General features: G+C 39.1%; 1 protein-coding gene across 3 annotated transcripts; it reads right to left on the bottom strand.

The window, feature by feature from the left end:
- Positions 1–1,876: 1,876 nt before the first annotated feature.
- Positions 1,877–22,850, bottom strand: LOC111332222 (uncharacterized). Of its 3 annotated transcripts, none has more exons than XM_088730668.1 (25): positions 22,705–22,850; positions 20,956–22,024; positions 20,346–20,545; positions 19,614–19,767; positions 19,264–19,373; positions 18,691–18,768; positions 17,169–17,342; positions 16,336–16,452; positions 15,800–15,892; positions 14,567–14,731; positions 13,599–13,652; positions 12,904–12,992; positions 12,032–12,189; positions 11,608–11,723; positions 11,313–11,422; positions 10,786–10,877; positions 10,362–10,489; positions 8,876–9,174; positions 8,035–8,115; positions 5,331–5,398; positions 4,875–5,017; positions 4,203–4,377; positions 3,788–3,937; positions 3,472–3,699; positions 1,877–3,252 (listed from the first exon to the last, which is right to left on the bottom strand). In XM_088730668.1, the coding sequence occupies exons 2-25, from the start codon at positions 21,971–21,973 to the stop codon at positions 2,210–2,212; spliced, it is 5,043 nt and encodes a 1,680-aa protein (XP_088586794.1). In that variant the 5' UTR covers positions 21,974–22,024; positions 22,705–22,850; the 3' UTR covers positions 1,877–2,209. The 3 variants fall into 3 exon arrangements, with proteins under 3 accessions (XP_088586794.1, XP_088586795.1, XP_088586796.1); XM_088730669.1 differs by having other exon boundaries at positions 19,264–19,370; XM_088730670.1 differs by having other exon boundaries at positions 20,956–21,870; positions 22,705–22,805.
- Positions 22,851–23,051: the final 201 nt, after the last annotated feature.

Raw genomic sequence — 23,051 nt, 5'->3', positions numbered from 1 at the left:
GGGCATTGCTGACCAAATATTTCAATAATTCGGGTTGTTTGTCTAAACTGGATATGGATTTCATCCACGCTTTATCAATTAATAAGATTTTGGGCAGATTGAATCCAAAAGCTATTTTAATCAACGCCTTCACATGCTGTGTTGTTTATCCCTTCGTTTTAACGCCACTGTAAGATTCGTAACAGTCCATCAACTTGTTTAGTTTTGTTTCCAGACTACTGGCAAAACGAAAACCTGAACGAAGGGAAGCTCTGAGAGATAGTACAGGGATGTGGTCAATGAAATATATATGCACATACTTTGCGTTCCTTACACGACGTACTATACTAAAGCTCCACGAAAGCTACCGAAACAGGGTTGTTTGAAAAGCGTCAAGTGGTGTTATTTTTATCTCTAGCGCTCCAGGGTATTCTCAGCTGGCGTTTCGCAATTTGCGCCGACAAGGGCACCCTCTATATATATCCGGGTCAAATGCCAGGTTTAATTTCTTTTATTTTGGGCATACAGATTGCCTAAACATTAGAAACTGACGGGAGATTTGTCCGGAAGAATCTAACACGCCACCACGCCACTTGACTTTGTGACCCTATCAATACAAAGTTCCACATTTGATATTCAGAAGATTGAGCGGCACGCTTTTATATGTCCTCTGTACAGATTTGTGGCCGTCATTGCTGGCGTGGATCCAGGCTTTCGTCCCCCGTATTAAGTCGAGATTGTTCCGAAGCTGATAGAAATAAAAGAGCCCTTGAACCTCCTTGTGAACCCGGTGAATAGTTTCACGTAATTCTCTCTTTGTGCAGACACCGACGCATGTCAGTCGTAAAACGTTAAGTCGTGTCCGTTATTAAACCGTTATGTCCTTGAATCGTCTGAAATATTCTCCACAACGCCCGTCGCAGACGCCGTACTTTAACACTGGATTCCTCGGCTAGCAAGCACATGACAAGTGTTTTGACGCATGTGTGAGCTGTTCCAACTCCGGCAGGAGATAAATCTTATTCAAACAATCTCGCAGACGAGTTAATCCAGTTAAAGCTGTCTGGAGCATCAAAGGGCACGAAAAACGAGACAGATTGATTTCTTCGGTAGAGACAACTAAGAAAACAGACGCCGCCTCTTAATTATTTTCTTTGACAACAGGAGCTGGCCAAGGCAAGCCGCCCGCAGTTCTTCGAGGATCCACGCGCGACTCGAGAGATCGACGCGCCACACGCGTTCGTCAGTAATCAGCCGCGAGCTAAAAGGAGCAGTCATGAGGCAACTTTATTCAGGCTGATCTCGGTAATTTCTATGCTTTGGGATGTAAAATAGAACATTGAACTTGAAGTGAAATAAAAATGAGACTTGGAGACCTCATTGTAGAACAATCATCTGCCAAAAGAATTTACTATTCATCTCTAAATAAATAGTAGCATATATATGTTATCAATTCACAACTAAATCAGTATTTAAAGACATATTCCGAAGCCTTTTATTTGTCTGTTCACAGTTATTACAATTCCCCACCCTCCACACCCCAAACACCCAATCAACGCTTTACAGTAAGGAAATATAAGATAGATTGAAATGTTAGCAGATTACTGACAACTTTCATAGCCTTTTTTCCTCGACAGGTTTTTATATAGCAAGACTGTTTGATGGGTAATATTGCACACAAACCGGGTGACCTATACAGGCCAGACATGTCCCAGTTTCAGTAGGATCGAGTATTGCCTCATTGGTTTCTTGTGAAGCTTCATTTGGTTGTAAATGGCTTTACTGCCATCATTTTTTTGTTTTAATTTTTTCGATTCTTCGTCTGCAAACAGTCTTACGTCCGACGAAACTACCACGATACTTAATAAAAAGAAGCCGTAAAAACAAAAACAAAAACAAACACAACCTAATTTATATTAACTTTTATAACGATATAAAAAATAATGTGCTATCAACAAGAAATCTATACTATTCATCCCTGTTTTTATATTCATAAAATAACATTTTACATGGATTTGTACTAGTATTTCAAGTGAAAAGTAAGTAGTATAAAAGATGATGTTCGCGACAAACAAATCATAAACTTGTCTGACTTGAAATATCTGCTTCAAATTCTTTAATTGTACTTTACCTTTTAAATCGATTTTGCTTTGTATTCGCGCTCTTGCCGAGAACAATCCGAAGTGCAACGAAGACTTCCCGATAACTGGAGTTTCTAAAAGATTCTCTCTTAGGTTATTTGCCAAATCATGACTCTCGGCTCTTTGTCGTTTTCATCCCGTCGCTTTCGCCGCAAGTCCGCATAACCTTCCCCGGCGCTTACAAATAGAACAGGGAACGGCAGTCTGGGTTTCAAGTTCTCCACTTTAGCCGTACTTCCGGTCGTGTAATATTGCAACTGACTTCTATCGAAAACATTGTAGCTATCGTCTTGCCGAGGACTGTCGTAAATCACTTCCGGTGTCTTAGCTGCTTCTGATGACTTTACAGCCCTCGAATCTGAATCTTTAAGAACTTCCAAGTAGGTCGGAGCTGCCAAGGAACCCACCTCGAGGTTTCCGGTATCACTATTGTTTCCTGCCTTTGTTTCAACTTCCGGTGAAAGATCGGTGGGTTCATCGCTTTTAGATTCAGAAGATTCTCCCGCAGACTCGTTTTCGGTTTCAAAGTTACCATCTTGAGCTTCCGCAGTCGCGTGAGCACCGTTCAGTTTGACATGTTCACCAACAGAAATACCCTTTTCCCTAGAATGTGCATTTTCGCTACCACTTCCGCTTTCTGTTTGCCCGAGCTCAGAACCACTTCCGACTGTTTCATCAGCACTTGCAGGCGCTTTCGCACTTTCTTGGCCTTCAGATAGTGTTCCACCTTCGCAATCAGCCTTTCCGCTAAGAAGATCGAGTGGAATTTTGGGCGGTTCCGGAACAGTTGTCGCCGGTTTACTTCCAAAGCCTTTGAAATCGGACAACATTCGGGCGAAGTCGTCCACTCGGAATTCTGTTTTGCCAACAACATCATCGGATTGTACCGAGCTCCTGGCGAGGCTGTTAGAAGCCCCCTCAGTCCCTTCGAATTTGATTTTGAATGAACCGAATGAAGATGCAGTCCCAACACTTGATCTAATCCGTACACCACTCAGAGTTTGTTGTTTATCTTCCACAAAATTAAACTCGTCATCGCTACGGACATCTTCGTCAGAAAGGTCCTCCTCATCTTCATCTTCTCGTTCCGTAGTTTGACCCTTGGCTCTGCCACTTTCCTTTTTAGGAGACGCTAGAACAGAACACAGGCGAAATTCCTTTTAAAAATTCAATATCAAGCCCTTCTTTCTCGCTAACTGACCTCTTCATCGCTTAGGGTCGCGAGAACATAGATAGTTGTCAACCGTTGGCTTAAACTCATTTTGTTTCATTTTTTAAGATTTTTGAGTTTTCACTCCATTATTTCAATCTGAAGAGTCACCAACGCAGTGAAAAGAGGATTGACTCTTACCTTCACTTTGATTGGCTGAGGCCGGACCGCGTGACGCGTAGGACCAAACCCCGGAGATTCCTGCGTCCGTTTGAACACAGGCATCTCTGACTTCATTCTCACGAAACAAAGTCGAGTCAAGTTTGTTTGCATCGAGATTCTGTCCCGTTCCGAGGTTTGGGTTGTTCTTCAGCGGGTAAAAACATCGCACACTGCTACCGTACGAGTGAAAGGCAACACAAGCTTTACCTAAGGAATGATAAACGGATGGATCAAGATCAATGCTCCACAGCTTTTGGCCACAGAGAATAAGAGAAGGTTATGAGCAGTTTCCTACCAGACACGAGCGGTATTCCCTCTAGCCGCGGCAAAGGAAACACAAGAGTGACGCCAACACTTGTCCCGACCCACAGTAAACCCTCATCGGCAGCAAGGGCTGTAGCATACACTTGGTCTAGTTTTGTCTTTTCCAGCTGAGAGTCGATATCTGGGAATAAAAGAGCAGAAATATGTATCCTTGGATATAAAAGAGGGGCGGAGAGACTTGTTAGGAAAACACTCATCATTCTCATTCACTCTTCTATGATCGTTTCTGAGCTATTTTCCCTTTAAATTTTTACGGATGACACTTGTGGTACTACACCACGGATAGATATGTGCAGTCGCCCAGCTCTCAAGGTTGACTAAAGATTTACAAGATTTCTCTGTAATTTCAGGTTTCATTTTTTGTCTCAGTCTATATTTAAACTAACCCCTCTGCATGTTGGTGACGGGAGAGGCGATGCTGAAATCCTGAACGTGCTTCAGTGTCTCACTATGGAACAGCTTGATTGACGGCTGCTTCCAGACAGACACCCAGACACCCACACCATAACCAACAAGATGCTTGATACTCGTCTTAGGATTTTCATCGACTTCGATCACGTGCTATATAAAATAATTGAAAGGAACGAAGTTACAGCTTCCCTAATGGGATTGGGAATGGAAATTAGCGGTAGACATTACACAAGGTAGTTTTTCTTGTCCACCGTTTCCAAGTTGAATTGGAATTTGAAAGGTTAGTTTTTGAAGAGGGAGGAAAACAGGAGGACCCGGAGAAAAAACTTCGTAGCACGGACGAGAACCAACAACAAACTCAATCCACATATGGCGCCAAGTCCGGGAATCGAACCCAAGCCACAGCGGTGGGAGGCCAGCGTTCTCACCACCGCGCCATCCCCACTCCCTTTAAAACACGTGTGTCGTCAGGTTTTTTTTTTTTTTCACCTCCTCTCCAAAAAACTTGTTATATCTCTACCTGTTTCAACTCATTGTCTCACTGTGTAGCAGTAAACTATTCATGACCTAATGCGAGCAACGATGCCAGGTGAAGCTTAGCTGGGTGTAATTTTTAAGGAACGTATCTTCTCGTCATAAACAAGTACCTTGATAATCTCTTCATTGCAATCTAAAATGAACAGCTTGTTGCCACAGGAACACCAAAGCTTTTCTTTTACAACCGTCATCGCCATGACGGGAACTTTACCAAGACCGACGGCCTTTGGTTCACTGAAGTTCCACGTGCCCGCTAAATACAGATAGAATGCAAAAAGGAAACTAAAAATGCCTTACCAATTCTTCCATTGGAAGAATCGCTACAAAAGGCAAATGAAAATCACGAAGAAGCTCAACGTTCTCTACACATTTCCTAAGGCGCTAACAAGGTGAATTTGTTTAATAATCCAGAGCTTCTTCAGTTGGTGATAATTTCTTCTTTTCCCGTGACCTTAATGTTTGATTTAGGGGTTGTAGTGTGAGGAGAAATAAGAAATGGGGGTTCAAAGGGGTAAAGATTGGATAGATCCAAAACATGGAATTGACAATTCAATCGCTCACGTTACCTCTATTACGTTTGAAAATAACAACGCTACCATCAGCCACAGCTGCAAAGATCTTCATGTCTACCATTCTGAGAAGGAAAAAAGGTAAGAAAAATGAGTATGAGCAAAATGACGTCAGAAATTACCGTATAAGGGCAAAGGAGTGTAATGCCATGTTTAAACCTCAGTGCAATCGTCCTGTCCTAAAAATTAACATTTTACGCCCTAACATCAGCATGCATATTTTCTAAACTGTTCTCTATACTTTTCCTAAGGCGATGACAAGGAGAAATTGTTAACAATCATGCATGAGTTCCTTTAGTTGGTAATAATTTTCTTTACGCTCCTGACCTAAATGGGTCCTAAATGTGTGATCCAGGGGTGTAATTGTAATTCAAATGAGATGCTCATCACCCTTTGATGTTTAAGGACTGAGGGGTAAACGTCAAATTAATACTTAGCGTAATACTAATTTTGTTCTCGAAGATAAAAAAACTGTCCACCTCTGGCAAATTTGAAGTTCATTAACAAAGATCGAAAGGAGGTTGTTTATCAGTTATGTCGCGTTTCATTTTCGAGAAGAAATTTAAAACATAACACCAATAATTAGGAAAAAAAATTTAATAGACGACGTGATAGACAAGCAGTGGACTTGCAAGAAAATCTTCAAGTCAATCGGCTGAGCTCTCTTTTGAAGTTAAAATATCCATACTCTGCCAGAACATTCGAACCCAGTTTACCCCTCGTTAAGAGCATGCGTAATTCTATATAATAATAATAAATAAATAATGGACTTATATAGCGCCATATCCGACTGCTCTATGGCGCTTTACAATACTGAGTTAAAAAGATAATGACTACAATTGATTAAAGACAAAATAATTAAGACAAACAATCACATAAAATCACAAAATATTTGAAAAGAAAGCTTATTTAAAAAGGTAAATCTTCAGACATTTCTTAAAAGCAGCCAAAGAAAAACGAGGCTGTCTCATATGAATGGGCAGAGCATTCCACAACCGTGGGGCAGCCACCGCGAAAGCTCTGTCACCATAAGACTTTTGAATAGACCTTGGGACAACCAGAAGAGACTGTTTGGATGACCTGAGTCTACGACTGGGGATATACGGTGTTAGCAAATCACTAAGATAAGAAGGGGCTAAATTATTCAGAGATTTAAAAACCAACTACAAGATCTTAAAAACAATGCGATGCTCTACTGGTAACCAATGTAGCTCCGAAAGTAATGGTGAAGTATGACCAAATTTAGGACAACGCTTAACAAGACGAGCGGCACAGTTCTGTACAGACTGTAGCCTCTGAGTCTGGTATTTTGGTAGCCCGTATAAAAGGGCATTCCCATTGTCTAACCTGCAAGTTATAAAAGCATGTATAAGCGCTAATGTAGACTCCTCTGACATATAGCTCCTAATTCTGGCTATCCTCCTTAGATGATAAAAAGCCGATTTACATATAGCACCAACATGCTACTCAAACGTTAGACCATTGTCGAAAACTACACCCAAATTACGAGCTGATGTTGATGAATGTACTACGGAACAAACAATTTTAAGAGAAGATAACACGGGACAAGGCCGATATTGAGAACTAATAACAAGTACTTGATCAGCAGGGATTTGCTAAAGCAAAGGCATAGAAAAAACCAGGAAAGATTTATTACTCGACGTTTCGGGGTCATCGTGACTCCATTATCAAGAGACTAGTTTAAAAACATGCAAATAAGGAAAGGTACAAGAATAGCATAAATTAGCCGTTAAGTCTAATTTATGCTATTCTTGTACCTTTCCTTATTTGCATGTTTTTAAACTAGTCTCTTGATAATGAGTCACGATGACCCCGAAACGTCGAGTAATAAATCTTTCCTGGTTTTTTCTAATAACAAGTAGCTCCGATTTGTCGCCGTTCAGCTTAAGCTTATTACAGCACATCCAGTTGACTATCTCACGAGCACAGGCTTCAACCCGAGAAACTGCCAAAGCCTCCGCATCACGACCCCGGGAATCGAAGGACAAGTACAACTGGGTATCATCGTCGTAAGAGTGATAACCCATGTTATACCTTCCAACAATATCCCCGAGTGGTGAAGTGTACAGTAAGTAGAGTATGGGACCTAAACCAGACCCCTGGGGAACCCCACATACCAATGGGCGATGTGTAGACCACTCCCCCTAATACCAACAAACTGGTAACGATTGCAAAGATAGGAGGTAAACCAAGAGAGCGCGGAACCAGTGATACCGAACCGAATAGCAAGCCTATTATTAAATTATTATTATTATTAAATTTAAATTTATACCGCGCAGTTTCTATAAAAATATTCAACTGCGCCTTACAATAAATATTAATTTAAAAATAAAATAGAAGTTCAAAATTACAATTCTAAAATTCCATAAATATTAAGTAAAATAGTGTGGTCTACCGTGTCGAACGCAGCGGACAAATCTAAAAGTAGTAAAATGACTGACTGATGATTATCTAAAGCTTTCAAAATATCATTTTGACTCTGAGAAGAGCCGTCTCAGCACTATGCAGTTGTTTGTAAGCAGAATGGAAAACTTCATCAAGGTTATTTATCGTGATATAATCAATCAGCTGCAGAGCGATAGCTCTCTCAGTAAGCTTTGACATGAACATTAAATTAGAGATTGGTCTAAAATTAGCAAGAACTTCAAAATCTAGACCCGTTTTTTTTCTATCAGCTTACTTGATGTGCAAGACTGCGTCTGGAAGTTTTACTGACATGACGTAACGCCGCGTGGCGTCCACAGCATTATAGATGAAAATTCTGAGGAAAAAAAAAAAAAAAAAAAAAAAAAACGCGTTAGAGTTCTAAAACTATTCCAGGTTAGAAAAGTTAATAAAATTTGCGATTTTATTTTTAATTTGTAAAAGAATTTTTAAAATTCTTTGTTTTATTTGATGTCAAACTTACCGACCGGGGATTAAGAGGACTGTCACTCTCCTTCAGGGGGTTGCTAGTCTATCACAGAGCATGCGTCGATCAATTCCAAGCCTCAACATCCCTCCCAGGCAACACCTCGGGCATTTAAATTTTGAAGATTGGTTTGTTCAAAATCACCCTCCCTCCCCTCCCCTCCCCTCCTCCTCCTCCTCTCTTGTATTCAAGCGCCCCATCCAGATTTTTGTATAAGGCAAAATCAGCGAGGGTGACTTTCTACACATAGACCAAGCGTTGGAACCTACACCTTGTAAACCTTTCCTTCTGAACCATTCGCTAGCGAAAGTGAATTATTTACGTTAAACATCTCCAAGTTTAGAGATAACACATATTCCTACAAAGAATTGACACCCAAGTTCAAATTCCCTATCCGCCAGGCATGGACGGCGGTCAAAGGCCCGTGGTTTGCCCGGGGGAGTATTAAAGCATCAAATTGATCGGCGCATTACCTTCTCATAGAACGGCGTAATCCGCCTACCCAGGGGAACATAGAAAAAATGCAATCTTCGCAAAGGAATGTCAAATGAGCAGGGATCTCAAAACAATGAGCGATCTCTGGCTGATATGAAGATACCCTCGACCGTACCTTCCTCCCTGCGTTCCCAACCAGACCGTGGGAAAAGGAAAACCAAACCGACCGCTGATTCTTCCTTTGAATTTCTTCTCCTCACCGCAGGTCCTTTCCATATACGCACCACACAAGATGTTGGACTCGCACACGTGAAACGACTCTACCACCTGTGGCGGGGAGGCAAGGGAAACTTTGACTACAGTCACGTGACCAGCATTATCTCCACTTCCGCAAAGGAGCCAAAGAATGTTGTAGTTGTCATGGGCGCCGGGAAGAGGATCCGAAATATCAGGACAACTCACGATACACTGAATCTGTAAAAGAAAAAAAATTGAAGAGTTAAACCTCTGTCACAGACAAAGAGCAGTCCCTCCTTGTAAGAAAAAAAATTAAGTGAAAACAAAAACTGATGTTAGCGCGCCACGTGGAACTTTAAGAGTGAGATACACGCAACGCTCTAACATAAATTTTTGTTTTCACCTATTTGTTTTTACTTGCGCAACGGACTTCACCGGAAAAAGAAGAGTCCATTTGAAGTCTACCTCCGTTACGGCAATACCTTCCACATCAAGTATCCTCTGATAATATGAATATAAGGTTATAAACATTTAGACATGTTCCTGAAAATTTCTCTAGAGAATAAACCGGGGCTCGAAAAAACCCCCGACCGGTCGTCTGGGACAAGTAGATTTTCCCTTCGGGCAAGTAACTTTCTCTCCTTCCTTGCCCGACTGGCAAGGACCCAGCGGGCAAGCCGTTCGCCGACTAAATTTTTGATAACGATTTTGAGAAGAAAAGGTAAACTTTAGGCCCAAGGGTAATCAAGTGTTTAGATGAAGCTTGACGAAAATTACAATTTATAGCGTTGTTTTGTTGATTGCGTGACGCGCGCTCACGGCTCAGAAGTGGTTGCCTAGCACGTGATCAAAATCTTCCCCCGCTCAAATTTCTTTCCAGGATAAAAAATAGCCGCGTTGGGAACGAAAAAGCTGTGTTTATTTCTTAATTGTGGCAATTTTCCCCGAGAATGTTTCGGTTTCTCTGTACAAAACTTAACTCAACAGCGATATATTAATTAAAACTGTAGAAATTGTTCGTGAAAACTGAGAAGTCGCATATTTCTACCGCGAAAACGAAGCTAGCCCTTTGATGATAAAATCCAGGTAAATCTCTGTTCGTGAATTATTAATTAGTTTGAAAACTTGGGCAAGCAGGGAAGTGCCCCGGGCAAGCAAAACTTAAGGGTTATTTGCCCAACGGGCAAGGTGTCATTCAAATATTTTTCGAGCCCTGAAAACCACTCTAAAAGTAATATTAGCAAATGAGTAAACTCGCGAAACAGAAATCACGGACAAAGACCCCTGGAACAAAATAAAGAACCAGTAACAAACTGCAGGTCTGAGAATGGAATCCAGCCACGAAAGAGGGAGGCAAATGCTCTTAACACTACTCTCTCTCAGCTCCTTATAAATATTTCCATAGCAAGCACATGATAACGTACCTTTGCTTTCAGGTTGAGCATAAACAAACTTGAGTTATCTTTGAGGAGAGGCATGTTTCGTCTTTGAATGGCCACACCTCCAGTTCCATCATCCTCTGGAAGATACCAACCTGGATTGTTCTCAGGGGCTAGAAAACAAACAAACAAAAACCGGAAAAAAAAAAAACAAACAAACAAAAACAATGAAAGTAACTCGTATAAGAGAACAGTACCATGTTAGTTCAATCGTGTTTTGACACATCAAAATTCTCTTCGGCGTCAGAGAAACCCTTAACCCTAACATCACACAAACATTTCGATTTAAAGGAGATAACTTGAATGTGTTGGTCTATTGTAATGTCGTCCTGCAAGTCAAGTTCTAGTCACTAGGTAGAAGCATATCAATAGATAGCTGGTAATAAATGCAGAAAAAAGCTCGGCTTACCCAGTCGTAACTTAGACGTATTAAGAGCTGTGACCCATTCCGCTTTCACTGTTGGCGAGTCTGTGCTAAAAATGTAGTTCACATTGCCATTCCTGCAAAATAATTGTTAGTCAGTGTGTTTGATAATATTGCTCGTTCATGTGATGTGGTAATCAGTACTAGTCCAAATCCTGTTGAGTAGTAAAGGGATGACTGAGCGAATAACTGTCTGACTGGCTGACTAACCGACCGACTGATTGACTGACTGACTGACTGACTGACTGACTGACTGACTGACTGACTAACTGGCTGATTGACAAAATGACTGTCTGACTGGCTGATTGACAAAATGACTGACTAACTGGCTGATTGACAAAATGACTGTCTGACTGGCTGACTGGCTGGCTGACTGATTGACTGGCTGACTGACCAACAGACATGAATAAAGACGGTAAGTTTTTCACCCAGTTATCGCTTAGTAATTCACAACTTACATCACAAGCGAATTCAGACTGAAATAATTTAACACCGTTTGGTATTACTCTTACTTGGATGGTAATGACAGCTCGAGCCAATAAAGATTGGCCAGTCTTGTTTCTTCCTCGATTGTCCTCTGCACCGCCTTGTGCCATTGCTGAACCTTTTCTATATCAAGAACCTGAAAAAACGTTTACCGACAGCAGTTACGTTTTTAACAGCAAACTGCGTTCTACTTGACTTATAACCCCATGTGTCGGAATTATTTCAAGCCTTTACCTCAATTTTTCCGATCTATTGATTTTTGTCAAGTCACACGGTCTGAACAGAATACGTCTCATCCAAGAGCACGAATACAAATCTAACCTGGTATGACCGCCGTAGCGTGGACACGAGGCCAGCGATTTGACCAATGATAGCTAAGTCCTGCTGTAGGTCTTCAAAGTGTTCCCGGCAACCACTGTAAGCACTCCGATACTGACCTGTTTGAGAAAATTTTTCTTTTTCTCATTCAAAAACAAATAGATTCGATTTTGCCGATGATGTGTACGGCAAAAGACCACAGAAGACCTCAAAATGTGGTAAGGACATCAGTAACACATTCAGCTGCGCTGTATGTGCCTCAATACACTCATCTGAAACCACGCTATAACTAAATGACTGTGAATACATGAAAATATGAAAGTCGGATTTCCCCAGTAATGTACACTACTCGAGCAGCTTTATTTTCCCTACTGCTTCAGTAGTGTTCATTACTGTATGACTTTCGGTCAGAATCCATTGTATCTACCTTCAGCAGAGTGCTTTATCGTTGTTCTGTAGGAATTGGTCAGTATGTTAACCCCTGGACCATATTCTATGATATCCACATCGCTCAATGGAACATTCCACTTAAGTTTGTACTTGGCTTTTGGGTCAATAACCATGTGCATGGCACGGTCTTTCTTCCTAAAAGGAAACGAGGTCATAAATAACAAGGTACCTAGGACATCCGTTATCAAAATTCCCCGAGGATTCCAAAGTAAAAACGAAAAATCCCCCGACCCAACAAATACATTATAAAACGCACAGGATCAGCATTCGGCTTCCTTTACAAGCGGTATTTCTTCTCATTACCCTTTTGACTTAACGAGTGATCAGCATCTAATTTCTCCTAGGAATATCTGCCTTAAATCAAACAGTACGATTACGAGTAAAACAAAAATGATCAGCAAGGTAAAAGAAGCTCCTTGTCGGCACCTAAGAAATGTAAAGAGAACAGTATGGAGAATATGCATGTTGACATTAGGGTGTAAAGTGTTGATATGTTGGCCAAAAGTCAGCTCAAACTAGCCTTTGGATCGAGGCCCAAATGAATGAGAAAACGAGAAATGCATGTGTTACGTTGTCGCAAATCAAATTTTCCTGAGTCAAGGTAAAATTTACTGATTTTTTTTCGTAAACCATTACAAAATAACGAAGCAATCAGTAAAACAAATAAAAAAAACTTGATTTGAAAAAAAGTTGAGGAAAAAAAAGCTAATCAATCTATTCATCATTAATTTTCATTGTTGATTTAATTAACAACCAGCGCTAGCTAGTCACTAAAATGTTATGTGTATTAAAATCATATATTCTCAGAAAGAAAATGAATGGCTTCAATTCTACTCGACAATCTGTTACCCTTTAATGAGAGAAACACAAAGCAGCATGTCTGACAACATGATAATGCGTCGTTTCTTTGTTCCAAGGATTGATTCACCTTCAACAGTCTGAGAGGATAAAACAATACAAAGACTGAAGACAAAACAAGGAGCACACTGTAGAGCTTTATCATCCCTAATTCTTCGAAAACTACCCAACGTGTAGACGAGAGAAAGAGGGGAGTTGAGGGGAGAGAAAGAAGAACTGACGTTCCTCTCGATCACCTACAACCACTAATTCCAAAGGAAAAAAAAAAAGATGTACAAGGAGATGCAGTCAGTCTGCACTACTGAGACAGGTGGTTTGAACACGACAAGGCGTGGCGCGACCGGGCTGCACGAGGTCGGTCGTTTTTATGGATCTGCTGCTTTCATTTTCATCTAGTGCCCTAAAAACCGCTTGCTGCAAATATCACCATTACACAAACGTTGCTAATGTTGAACCAGATATAATGGGACTTCATATCTGGTGTGGAGGATCACTGCCAAATGAGAGTGGATATTTTAATCCCCTTTCGTCACTACATCCAAACCTATCTGTTACATGCAGCTACTCTTCGCATCGTTGTAAGTGGTCAGCAGTATCTCTTCCATTTGTTCCGTTTGCCAGTGAGAAAATTTCGTCAAAGTGCTTTAAACCTTTTTCCAGTAGCTTATAATCATAGATTTACTCACACATTGTACAAAGTCATCCTGCCTTATAAAGTACCTATTTCCAGAAGCCAGAGGCTAAAGGGTAAAGAAACAGAATAAATGTCAGTTGTTGGAAAAACAGCGTGCAACTGTCACACTGTCTTTGACGAGTGGTGGTCTTTATAAAGAAATTCCTTATCTTGAGTAATTTCCATAAGCTATCCTTGTATCTTTTTGGTTTACCAGGAAATCATTCATGCTAAATTCACCATGATTACATAATTTTGATGTTTGAGCTCCAATTCAACTGACAATTCCATAATTGGACTTTTAAGTTCCTACCTATTCCAGAATTTCCAAAGTATTACAATGGGATCTCATATTCAACTCATATATAATCAAAATACCATAACATGTAATTTTTTTTCTTTTTTTTTTTTATGGAACGGTTGAGTGAAACAACTTTTTTTGGAGGACCCAGCCTAATCCTGGGAGAGCAAGATGCCAAGGATCAGTACAATTCTGATTACTCAAACTCTTGGCTTTGGAAAATCCCAGTAATATGAGATAAATTTTCTTCTTTTCTCTCACTCAAGTATTGCAAATTTACCCCTGAACCTTTGAATGAATGTATGCATGTAGGTGCGTAAACTTAATTAGCCACTCTCTAAACGGGACTTTTCAGGCCACTATGAACAAATTAAAAACAAATATATTGTGAATAAACAGTGTTTTAAAGATCTCAACTAGCTAGAGGCAAACCATTTGGCTATACATACATGTACAGAGAACAGCCAAGGAGTAGAACTCAGGGTAACCAAGAACAAAGCGAGAGAGTAGCAGGGTGGAGGGCTCAAACCTGACACCACCAGATCACAAGCTGAGCATCCTAACCACTCAGCCACTACAATTCAAAACACAGTGCCTCCCCTGATTAACTCAAACCAATTTCCCCTCCCCAAGTGGTTCCAAACATCTGGTTATTGCTCTGGTGTTCTGTTCCAACTGACCTTGTGACTCTGTGCCACCAAACCATCCAACAGCTTCACTTTGTTTCTCAGCTCAGCTTCTCTCTTTCTCTCACTGAGATTTTCTGCCAGGCACTCTAACTGAGTCAGAGCAAGTTGGAGTGGGACACGATCTGGATGATCCCTGGGAGTCACAACCAGTAGTTCCTATGAATATAGTACAAATAATTTGAGAAAAGACTATTTTGAAATGAGCAAGAGTCTTTAAGATTGAAAAAAAGAGTGGGGGCATTGGGGCTTAATTGTTAGCACTCTGATTGATTTTGTTCCAAAGAAGATCACTGCTATTTCAGAATGAAAAATTAAAATTTGTTTTGATATCTGTCTCAGAATTGTTGCAAGGAGTCTAATCTCGTTAAAGGCAAAACAGAAAAAACCAAAAGAGAAGAAATTTGGAAAACACTCTACAAAGCTATGAAAATGTATATAACCAAGGGTTAGATTAACTGTGTTGAAACAAACCAGACCTGGCTCCAGATTGAGAGGCCTGATTTTAATCCAAGCAAACGTCTTTGCATTGTGTTATTTGGAAAGAAACTTTACTGCCGTACACATATTTCATAAAATTTCCGGCAGTGTGAATAGTTCAGTACTAAATGAAACAAAATCCCTTATTCCTCACTATTCTTTCTGCTTATCACTTTCCTCTTTAAAAATGAATTGAATTGTAAAGAAAAAGTCTTCCTTGGCCACTCAAGCGAGTGAGAGGGAGAAATGGGTATCACTAAATCTACAGACAAGCAGAAAAGTTGGGGGAAACTGGAACTTCTTAGCGCTCTATCCAGGGGGGAAGTCACGAAAATCTTGCCTGTAACAATGCAATTTGTGCATATTTTGAAACTGGAATAATCAAGGGCCAATTTTTTTAAAATTCTATTTACAGTGAGCACTATAATCTTGGATTAAAAAGCTAAACAAGCTACAGTTTTTGTATCTACTGGGAAAATGTTACAGAAGTGACATTTGAGGGGTTTTACTTTCCCCAGTGTAAGGCAAACCTGAAAATAAAAAATATAGAAGCCATACAATAAAATAAAAAATTCTCATCAACCCTGATGTAGACAAATTGTTCTTTGAACAATGTACCCCTGAAGGCTCACCCCTACAGCTGGAACATTATATGTTTGTTGTTTCTTGCATTTAAACACTGACAGAGTTTTAAGAAGTTTAACTTGACATGAAATTAACAACAAGGTTCAGCAGTTCATAACTAACCTGAAGAAGGGCCAAAATTTGTGGAAATCTATGAATTGGTTTCAACATCAAATAATGAAGGGAGTGGCGGTCAAGGCTTGACTGTCTGCGTGACTGAAACATAAAAAGGGATCAGTTCTTTTGATAGGTTAAAAACGAAAAAAATATATTGAACAGTAGTCTTCAAACAAGGCTAACCCATCTCCTGTACACTTTTTCACTGAGTAATACCAGTGTTAAAACACTAAATGGTTTTAACCAGGAGTAACTGTTGACCATGTACCCTGCAGTGGAATCACAAGGCTGAGGGTACACATATACAAATAGTTCTGCAAAGGAATCTTCCCTTTTAAATTGACTGACATCACATCTCTCTCTGTCTCCAACAACAGCCTATTTTATAACATTTGACAAATTCAACCATTTATTTCAACATAGAAAAATTCATACAGCTGTATGTCTTATCCCATTATTGCAGCCTGAGTTCTTGATACAAATATGTGTAGAATAAAGGTTAATGATCTATTTGCTTTATATTTTTTTTCAAAACTGCCAACCTTTAAAAACTGTGCAAATGCCAGATGAGTTCTACAAGCTACTTTCACTGTATCCATAGCTTTAGCAAAGTTGTTCACATATCCACTGTAAGCATCTAGGACCATGGATTTGCAAAACTGTTAAAAATTCAAAACCAACTGAGGTCAGTATTAATTAAAAATAAAAACATAAATGGCAGTATTTTTTAACCCTATCTTTATAGACTTCATCCCTTTGACTTCACTACTCCCTTCTGCATTCTACACATTTCAAGGTAAATGTATAAAGAGATTTTATTACACGACTCGGGTAGTCAGAGTGCCAATAACTAAAATCAACCAATCAAAATTCTCCATTGCTGGTCCAATATTCTCTAAGTATTGGACCAGGCACTGTCCCAAATGGTCCCGAATGATACCACACTTATGTCCCTTTGAACTTCAGTTGTATAATAAATCTCTTATTAACCAAGCTTGCTTGGGATTGCAATGGAAGAATATCGGTCCTCGGTCTTTTTTGTACGGACTTCGCTGCGCTCAGTCCGTACTGTCAAGACCTCGGGCTGATATTCTCTCAGTATCGCCCTTGCACTTGGTTAATAAGATATATATATCAAGACATGATTGTCTTCTCCTAGACTATTTGCTTGACTATTTAATGAAATCACTTTCAGACAATCTGTGGAATCTCTAGGGGCAGGAAGACTTAATTCTATTCATTTGGCTATCAGCTATAAAAATAACAATTTATTAGTGAGTTGATAATACTTGTCTCAATTAAATCTGAGATGATGATTAGTAATATCAGACGATATTAATAACCAAAAAAATAGATAAGGGGAATTCAATCTCACCAGAGCATACAGGATGTCACCAACATTCATATCTGGTGTCCAGTCTGACATCCTCGCACTCAGTGCAATATTAAACATGGCATGACACTGCAATACTCTGTGTACATGCTGGAAGATCACATCAATCTTGCTTGGCTCAAGAAGATCACGCTCCCTGATCGGTAACTCATATTGCTGTCAAAGACAAAAATATGTAAATAAATCAAACAATTTTTTTCCAATAGGATTTAAGTCAGATCTCTTTCAGAGTGAATGCTTATCAAATAGAAGAGCGTTGGTAGCAAAAACTTCTGTTATATAAGACACTGAATTACATGGTTTGCCTGCCCATTTGAATTGGTTCTTAGCAATGATCTATTAAAAGGACAGATGCATACATTAACAGCATTCTGCTTCTTTGTTATCAAAAGAAGCATAGTATGCCATTCTCTTGTTTGCCCCACATTTTAGCATCATATGGGATCTATTTAACAAATGGTAAACACCACAGCGTACACTATTGAGTTATGGATGCACGCGGGAGGTTGCTAAGCACGAAAGAAGTGTAAGAGTCGTTCGAGGCCATAGCCGAGAGTGACTCTAGCTTCTTGAGTGCTTAGCAAACCTCCTAAGTGCATCCATAACTCAATAGTGTACGCTGTGGTGTTTTACCATTTGTTTTATAACATAACATTGATGCATTGTAGCTAAAGAGTTCCCTTTTATTTAACAAACCTTACACGACCAGAAAAAACAAGCGCGCGCGTAAAAATAGTCTTTGCATTTGCTCACGTCAGCAGCGTACACCCATGGGCAAATGGGGGACGCTAAATTGACCAATCAGAGCGCGCGCTTTACTTTGGTTATGTTATAATTGCTGATCAGACCAACTGCAACATGGAATCTATTTGTTAATTATACCGCACCCATCCACACACTCAAGACCCTTTACCCGAACAAAAAGAGAGGGAGATAGAAAAGACTTTGAAAAGGAAAAGAAACTTTTTTCTTTTGTGGCACAATAACAAACGTTACACTACTATGTTAAAAAAAAGGAAGAAAAAATTACATCAATGAGAAAATAGAAGTGTATTGACAACACAAAATAAGTATGGAGATTAATAAAACAAAAAAGGGGTGCAGTTCCAATGCCTTAAATTATTCATAACTGTAGTGTTTAGATACTATTTCATTAAACAATACTTATTTTCTGTGAGCTAAATGTATATGTGATGAAATGATAGAATCAGAACATTTATTAAAAAATAGTGTAGAGGAACATACTTATAATCAAAGAATTTTAAAGTGAAATAAACATTCTGATGGTAAGCTGGGAAAGAAATTTAAGAGATAAGATATTTATCGCCTGCTCAGGACTCTACCCTTAGTTATCTATCACACATAATAGAGCACAGTTTCCTTCAAAGAGCTCAGCCAATAATAAGAACTTCATGCAGTGAATAAGCAATCTCCAGTATCATGTGGAATATTGGTACTAAATAATGTTCTAGCACTTCAAATAGCTTTGTATTTACACTCTTACCTTGCTAAGTTGATCCAAAAGTCTCATATAGTCTGCTTCGCTCTCCAGCATAAACTTCACAATCTGGTATCTTTTGATCTGGGGAGCAAAATGAAAACTACTGAACATATCTCACATATAGGAGGGTAGCAGAGGCTATAAACGTGACACTAAATTGATCAAACTCAAAATTAATGCACAAGGTGAGGTTTTAAGTTTTCCATTTACTTCATGATAATGTGAAATGCCATTTTAACTGAAAGTACACATGAAATGTGAACTTTTCAAAAATTTGTGTGTGAAACTGGATCAGGACCCCTTCCCTTGCTACCCTCATCTACTAGGAATTGACAATGCAACTGCTGGTCTTAGGCATGAAAAACATTTTTTTTTTTGGCATGTTGATAGGGGTATGATGAAGAAGTTTCATTTGGAAAGGTGCAATAAATCCAAATTTACTTTCAGATTTATTTTCAGTGCTGACAAATCCATCAAACACCCACTGTGCTGTACATTCATTGTATGAATCAATAGAAACTCGATTTTTCTCTTATATTAAGAATCAATAGAAGAACGTAAAAAGGCATTGGATACCTGCTCATTGGATAAACCATCTGGCATAGGTGGCATAACAGGTTGCTGATAGTTAACAGAGTCTGTGATATCTGGGTCAACATAAACTGCATTTGATTCTTCATTTTCTACTGAAGTAAAAGAAAAATTAATCATAACCTCATGCCACGGATACTGTTAGTAGTGAATATAGTTCAATTTACAGCAATGCTGAATAAAAACAAATGTTCTTGCACTCTCTTTATGATAGTTCTGGAAAAAACATTAAAGGTCAATTGTTCCTTAGTTTCAATCAAAGGATTTCAAACGATTTTATTTGGTTCTGGTTTAGAAAACTGTTACAATAATAATGATTGACACACATATCATACCTTTTTTGGAGTCACTAGCCAAGTATGGTGTGCTTGGCACCCTATTCAGTCCAAGGCAACCCTTAAATTGGGCCTTCAGTCCTGGACTACTCAGTGATGACTTCTTCCCAGTGGAAAATGGCGAGAAGTTTGCAATTTCAGATACAAACTGGAACTGAGTATGGAGAACAAAATTAATTAGGATTCTCAAAATACACGTGGGATCTACAGTCTGACGTACAAATGAAATTTCAACTGTCTTTTGACTAACTTTATGCAGTTTCTTCACACAAGGGACCTTCAGGAAGGCATCATTATGAAATGACATAAAATCGTACATGAAATCAACACTGTTTACCAACTAGAAAATCTTTGAGAATGGGGATGGCATAAGAACATTCTCCATGTGTTTATTAAGGATTTCACCCTTTTCTTTGCTCAATCTACTAAGATGTTGGACTGATTGGCTGGGTGAAAATAATTATTGGTAAATTAATTGTAAAAGAGATTAAGAGTCAGGTGTCACTGAGTTCATTCTGAAATCAATGTTTTCTTTGAAGTAAATGCTGTGATTGCTTCTTGAGTTTATTGCAGAGGGGCTCTAACATTGTTTTATGGAAACCCAAACAAGTAATACCTAGGTCATTAAATTACAAATGTATCTATTAGTCAGACAAAAATCATACATGTGTAAAATTTGAAAAGAGGACTTTTCTTTAAAACTTTAGTGAGAGTTACAAATAAAAGAGTTACCGGTCTCTTCCGTTCCCTCATAGGACTTATTTCCACTGTATCATAGGGATCCTCTTCTTCTTCCTCATCAATAAGACCATCTTGCGTTCTAATACTTCCTGCATATGTTATGTCATCTTCAGTCTCAAAGTCTGAACCCCATGGCTCACTTTCTGAGTAATCATCACTTTCATCATCATTTGAAGGCATGACATATGCCTCTGTGGTTCAAAAAGAGAGATGATACTGTAGAGAGTTTGAACTAAATAAATATTTACAGTAAAAGCACAAACCAGTTGACTATTTAACAGTGTGATAATTTGATTTCAATTTACACTAAAACAGTATTAAAGGCACTCTCTGATTGGCTACTTAAACTCTGAATATCCTTTCCTGTCCACTTCAGAGTGATGCAAGCAGGGTTTGCCACCAAAATATAATTCTAATCATTGCCAAAATAAACGAGTTAAAATGATCTTTTTATGCTACTTTATCTTGCTGCTTTAATATATATTAAATCAACTATTAACTTCAGTGTCATTGGCTTGCAATAAATGATTGGGGATTTGAGCTTACAACTATCAAAAATTATGTTATGTTTTTTGTTTCTATCCCCCACTTGAATACCTACCTCGGTTGACAATAACCTCATCATATGTACCATTACTCTTCCAGCTCTGAGCAACACTGCTATCTCTTGGAACATCATCATATAAATGTTCCTCTGACCCAGACAGTGCACTGCCGATTCTGTCCCCTGCTTGCCATAAAATAGGAGACGTTTGTCCTTCTACAGAAACATCAGCTTCTGCTTGAGAGTAAAGGTAGTCATAAAAAGATTCCACTTTTTTAGCTCTTCCTTCTGTTGACACGTCTATGAATGATAGTACTCTGCGGTTTGTGTCCATCACACTAGTTTCTACAGTCAAGCTGGGAAGCTCATCTTGGTTTGGACTTGATGTTAGCACTGGCTTGCAAACAATTTCCTCTAGTTTTTGTTCACCTGAGTCATCATGGGTGACAGAAAGCACATCACCTCCATGTGATGAAGTATTCTGCTGAGCCTTTGGTTCAGCAGAGTTTGGTACTTGTGGTAAACGCCTTCTTGGGGGCTTGATGGGGTCACCTTCAGAGCTGTGACCTGGTGAAGTTTTCTGTTCAAAATCACCACTAGCTGTCTTTTGATATTGACACCTTGAAAGTGCCTGAGAATGAGTATCATTTTCCGTTTTTGTACTATCTGTGCATTCCTTGCAATCTTTATTCTCATTTAATTCACCTTTCATTAGTGTCCACTGTTCCTTATCATTTTCCTTACGATTTTTCAGTCTGTCATTTGGTGAACCTTGATCATCAAACTTATTCCTCTTAGGTTTAGGTTTAAGTTTAGGCTTACTAGAGCCATTTTTATTCACTGCATCTTTTTCTCCATCACCTGCCTCCGAAATTTCTGCTTCATTTTGTCCCCTCAAATCTTTGTGTTGGATTTGCATACCATCGTTGCCGTTAAAAGGTGAAGCATCACCCCTGTTTTGTATATTTTCTGCTGGAGTAACATTTTCATTGCTTAAATCTCCTGAAGACACCACATCATCATAAAAAATTGAATTCCTGACACTCCTGACATCACCTTCGGCATTAGTGGCCATATTCAAAAGGTAAAGTCTATGTGTAATCCATCGTCACTGCATCTACAAAACCTTTTAAAATAAATCAGTAAACATGAATCACCATCTCAGAATCTGAAAGAATCAATGGATCTTTTTGAAGATTGCAGTGCCTCTCGGTATGGATTCCATTCATTTTAGCCTTTAACTCTTTACGGTGGCCAATTTACAATTTCAACTTAGTTGATATAACCAAATGGATTCCATCGGTCTAACTTCCTGTTGCGAGAATGTTAATATTAATATTCACGAAAACGTCAACTTTGTTTTCAACCTGATTTCTCGGTGATATTGGCCATGGTGATTTTTAATTCAACTAAAAGTAGATGAGATCACAGAGATGGTAAATACACCGTAACAGAAGTTTCTGTCACGTTTCTCGTGCGACGAAGGAATGTTACAGGAAACCTTTCAAGAAGCGATCAGTAGGGTTATCCAAGCGATTGTTCTAACTTATTGTGAATCATGCAAAGTAACTAAATGACCTACAACTACATTTTCTGCTCCAGACGTAGTTTCCTAAATTCAAACTAGTTAAAAAAACCCAAATATTTGTTTAGTTTCTTCCTGAAACAAAAACCAAATCAAAGAGTGGCTTAGAAAGCCCGCCATTTTGAGGCAAAGACGGCAGATCCAATCCCGAGTAAATGTGACAATACGACGCAAGTATTTCTAGTCACTTTTAAAATTCACCAAGGATGCATATTTTGTACCTTCACAACAAGATCTTGATTAAATTCAGCCCAAAACGAATGCGGTTCTCTTCTATGTGGGCCCCTTCTCAGGGAAACTCGAGCTCTTCTTGAACGAGCGTTGCAAGAGACTGGGACTAGACCCAAAAGTTAATCATCACTAATCTCACTGGGTGGAGATGGGTGATAGCGCGCGAGAAGGGTCCTGGTATGGTGGCCGACTACTGCCATTAAAAATATTCAAATTTATAGGAATCATTAATTTTGTCATTTTTATTTTTAAAATAAAAACAAGTGAAAGTAAAAGGTAAAATAGAAATAAAATGAAACCAAAGATAAATGAAATCAAATCAAAATTTAGGCCTCAC

Source organism: Stylophora pistillata, chromosome 8, assembly GCF_964205215.1.
Source record: "Stylophora pistillata chromosome 8, jaStyPist1.2, whole genome shotgun sequence".
NCBI lineage: Eukaryota > Metazoa > Cnidaria > Anthozoa > Scleractinia > Pocilloporidae > Stylophora > Stylophora pistillata.
The sequence above is the reverse complement of the archived record's forward strand: the minus strand, read 5'-3'. Positions and strand labels throughout refer to the sequence as shown.

What these genes read in the sequence shown, in the direction of transcription:
- LOC111332222 (XM_088730668.1), bottom strand. Translation starts at nt 21,973, where the DNA reads ATGGCCACTAATGCCGAAGGTGATGTCAGGAGTGTCAGGAATTCAATT. An exon ending in ATGGTTTATCCAATGAGCAG is followed by an intron (nt 18,769 to 19,263) that starts GTATCCAATGCC and finishes TTTGCTCCCCAG; the next exon opens with ATCAAAAGATACCAGATTGT. An exon ending in TTTTGGATCAACTTAGCAAG is followed by an intron (nt 17,343 to 18,690) that starts GTAAGAGTGTAA and finishes TGTCTTTGACAG; the next exon opens with CAATATGAGTTACCGATCAG.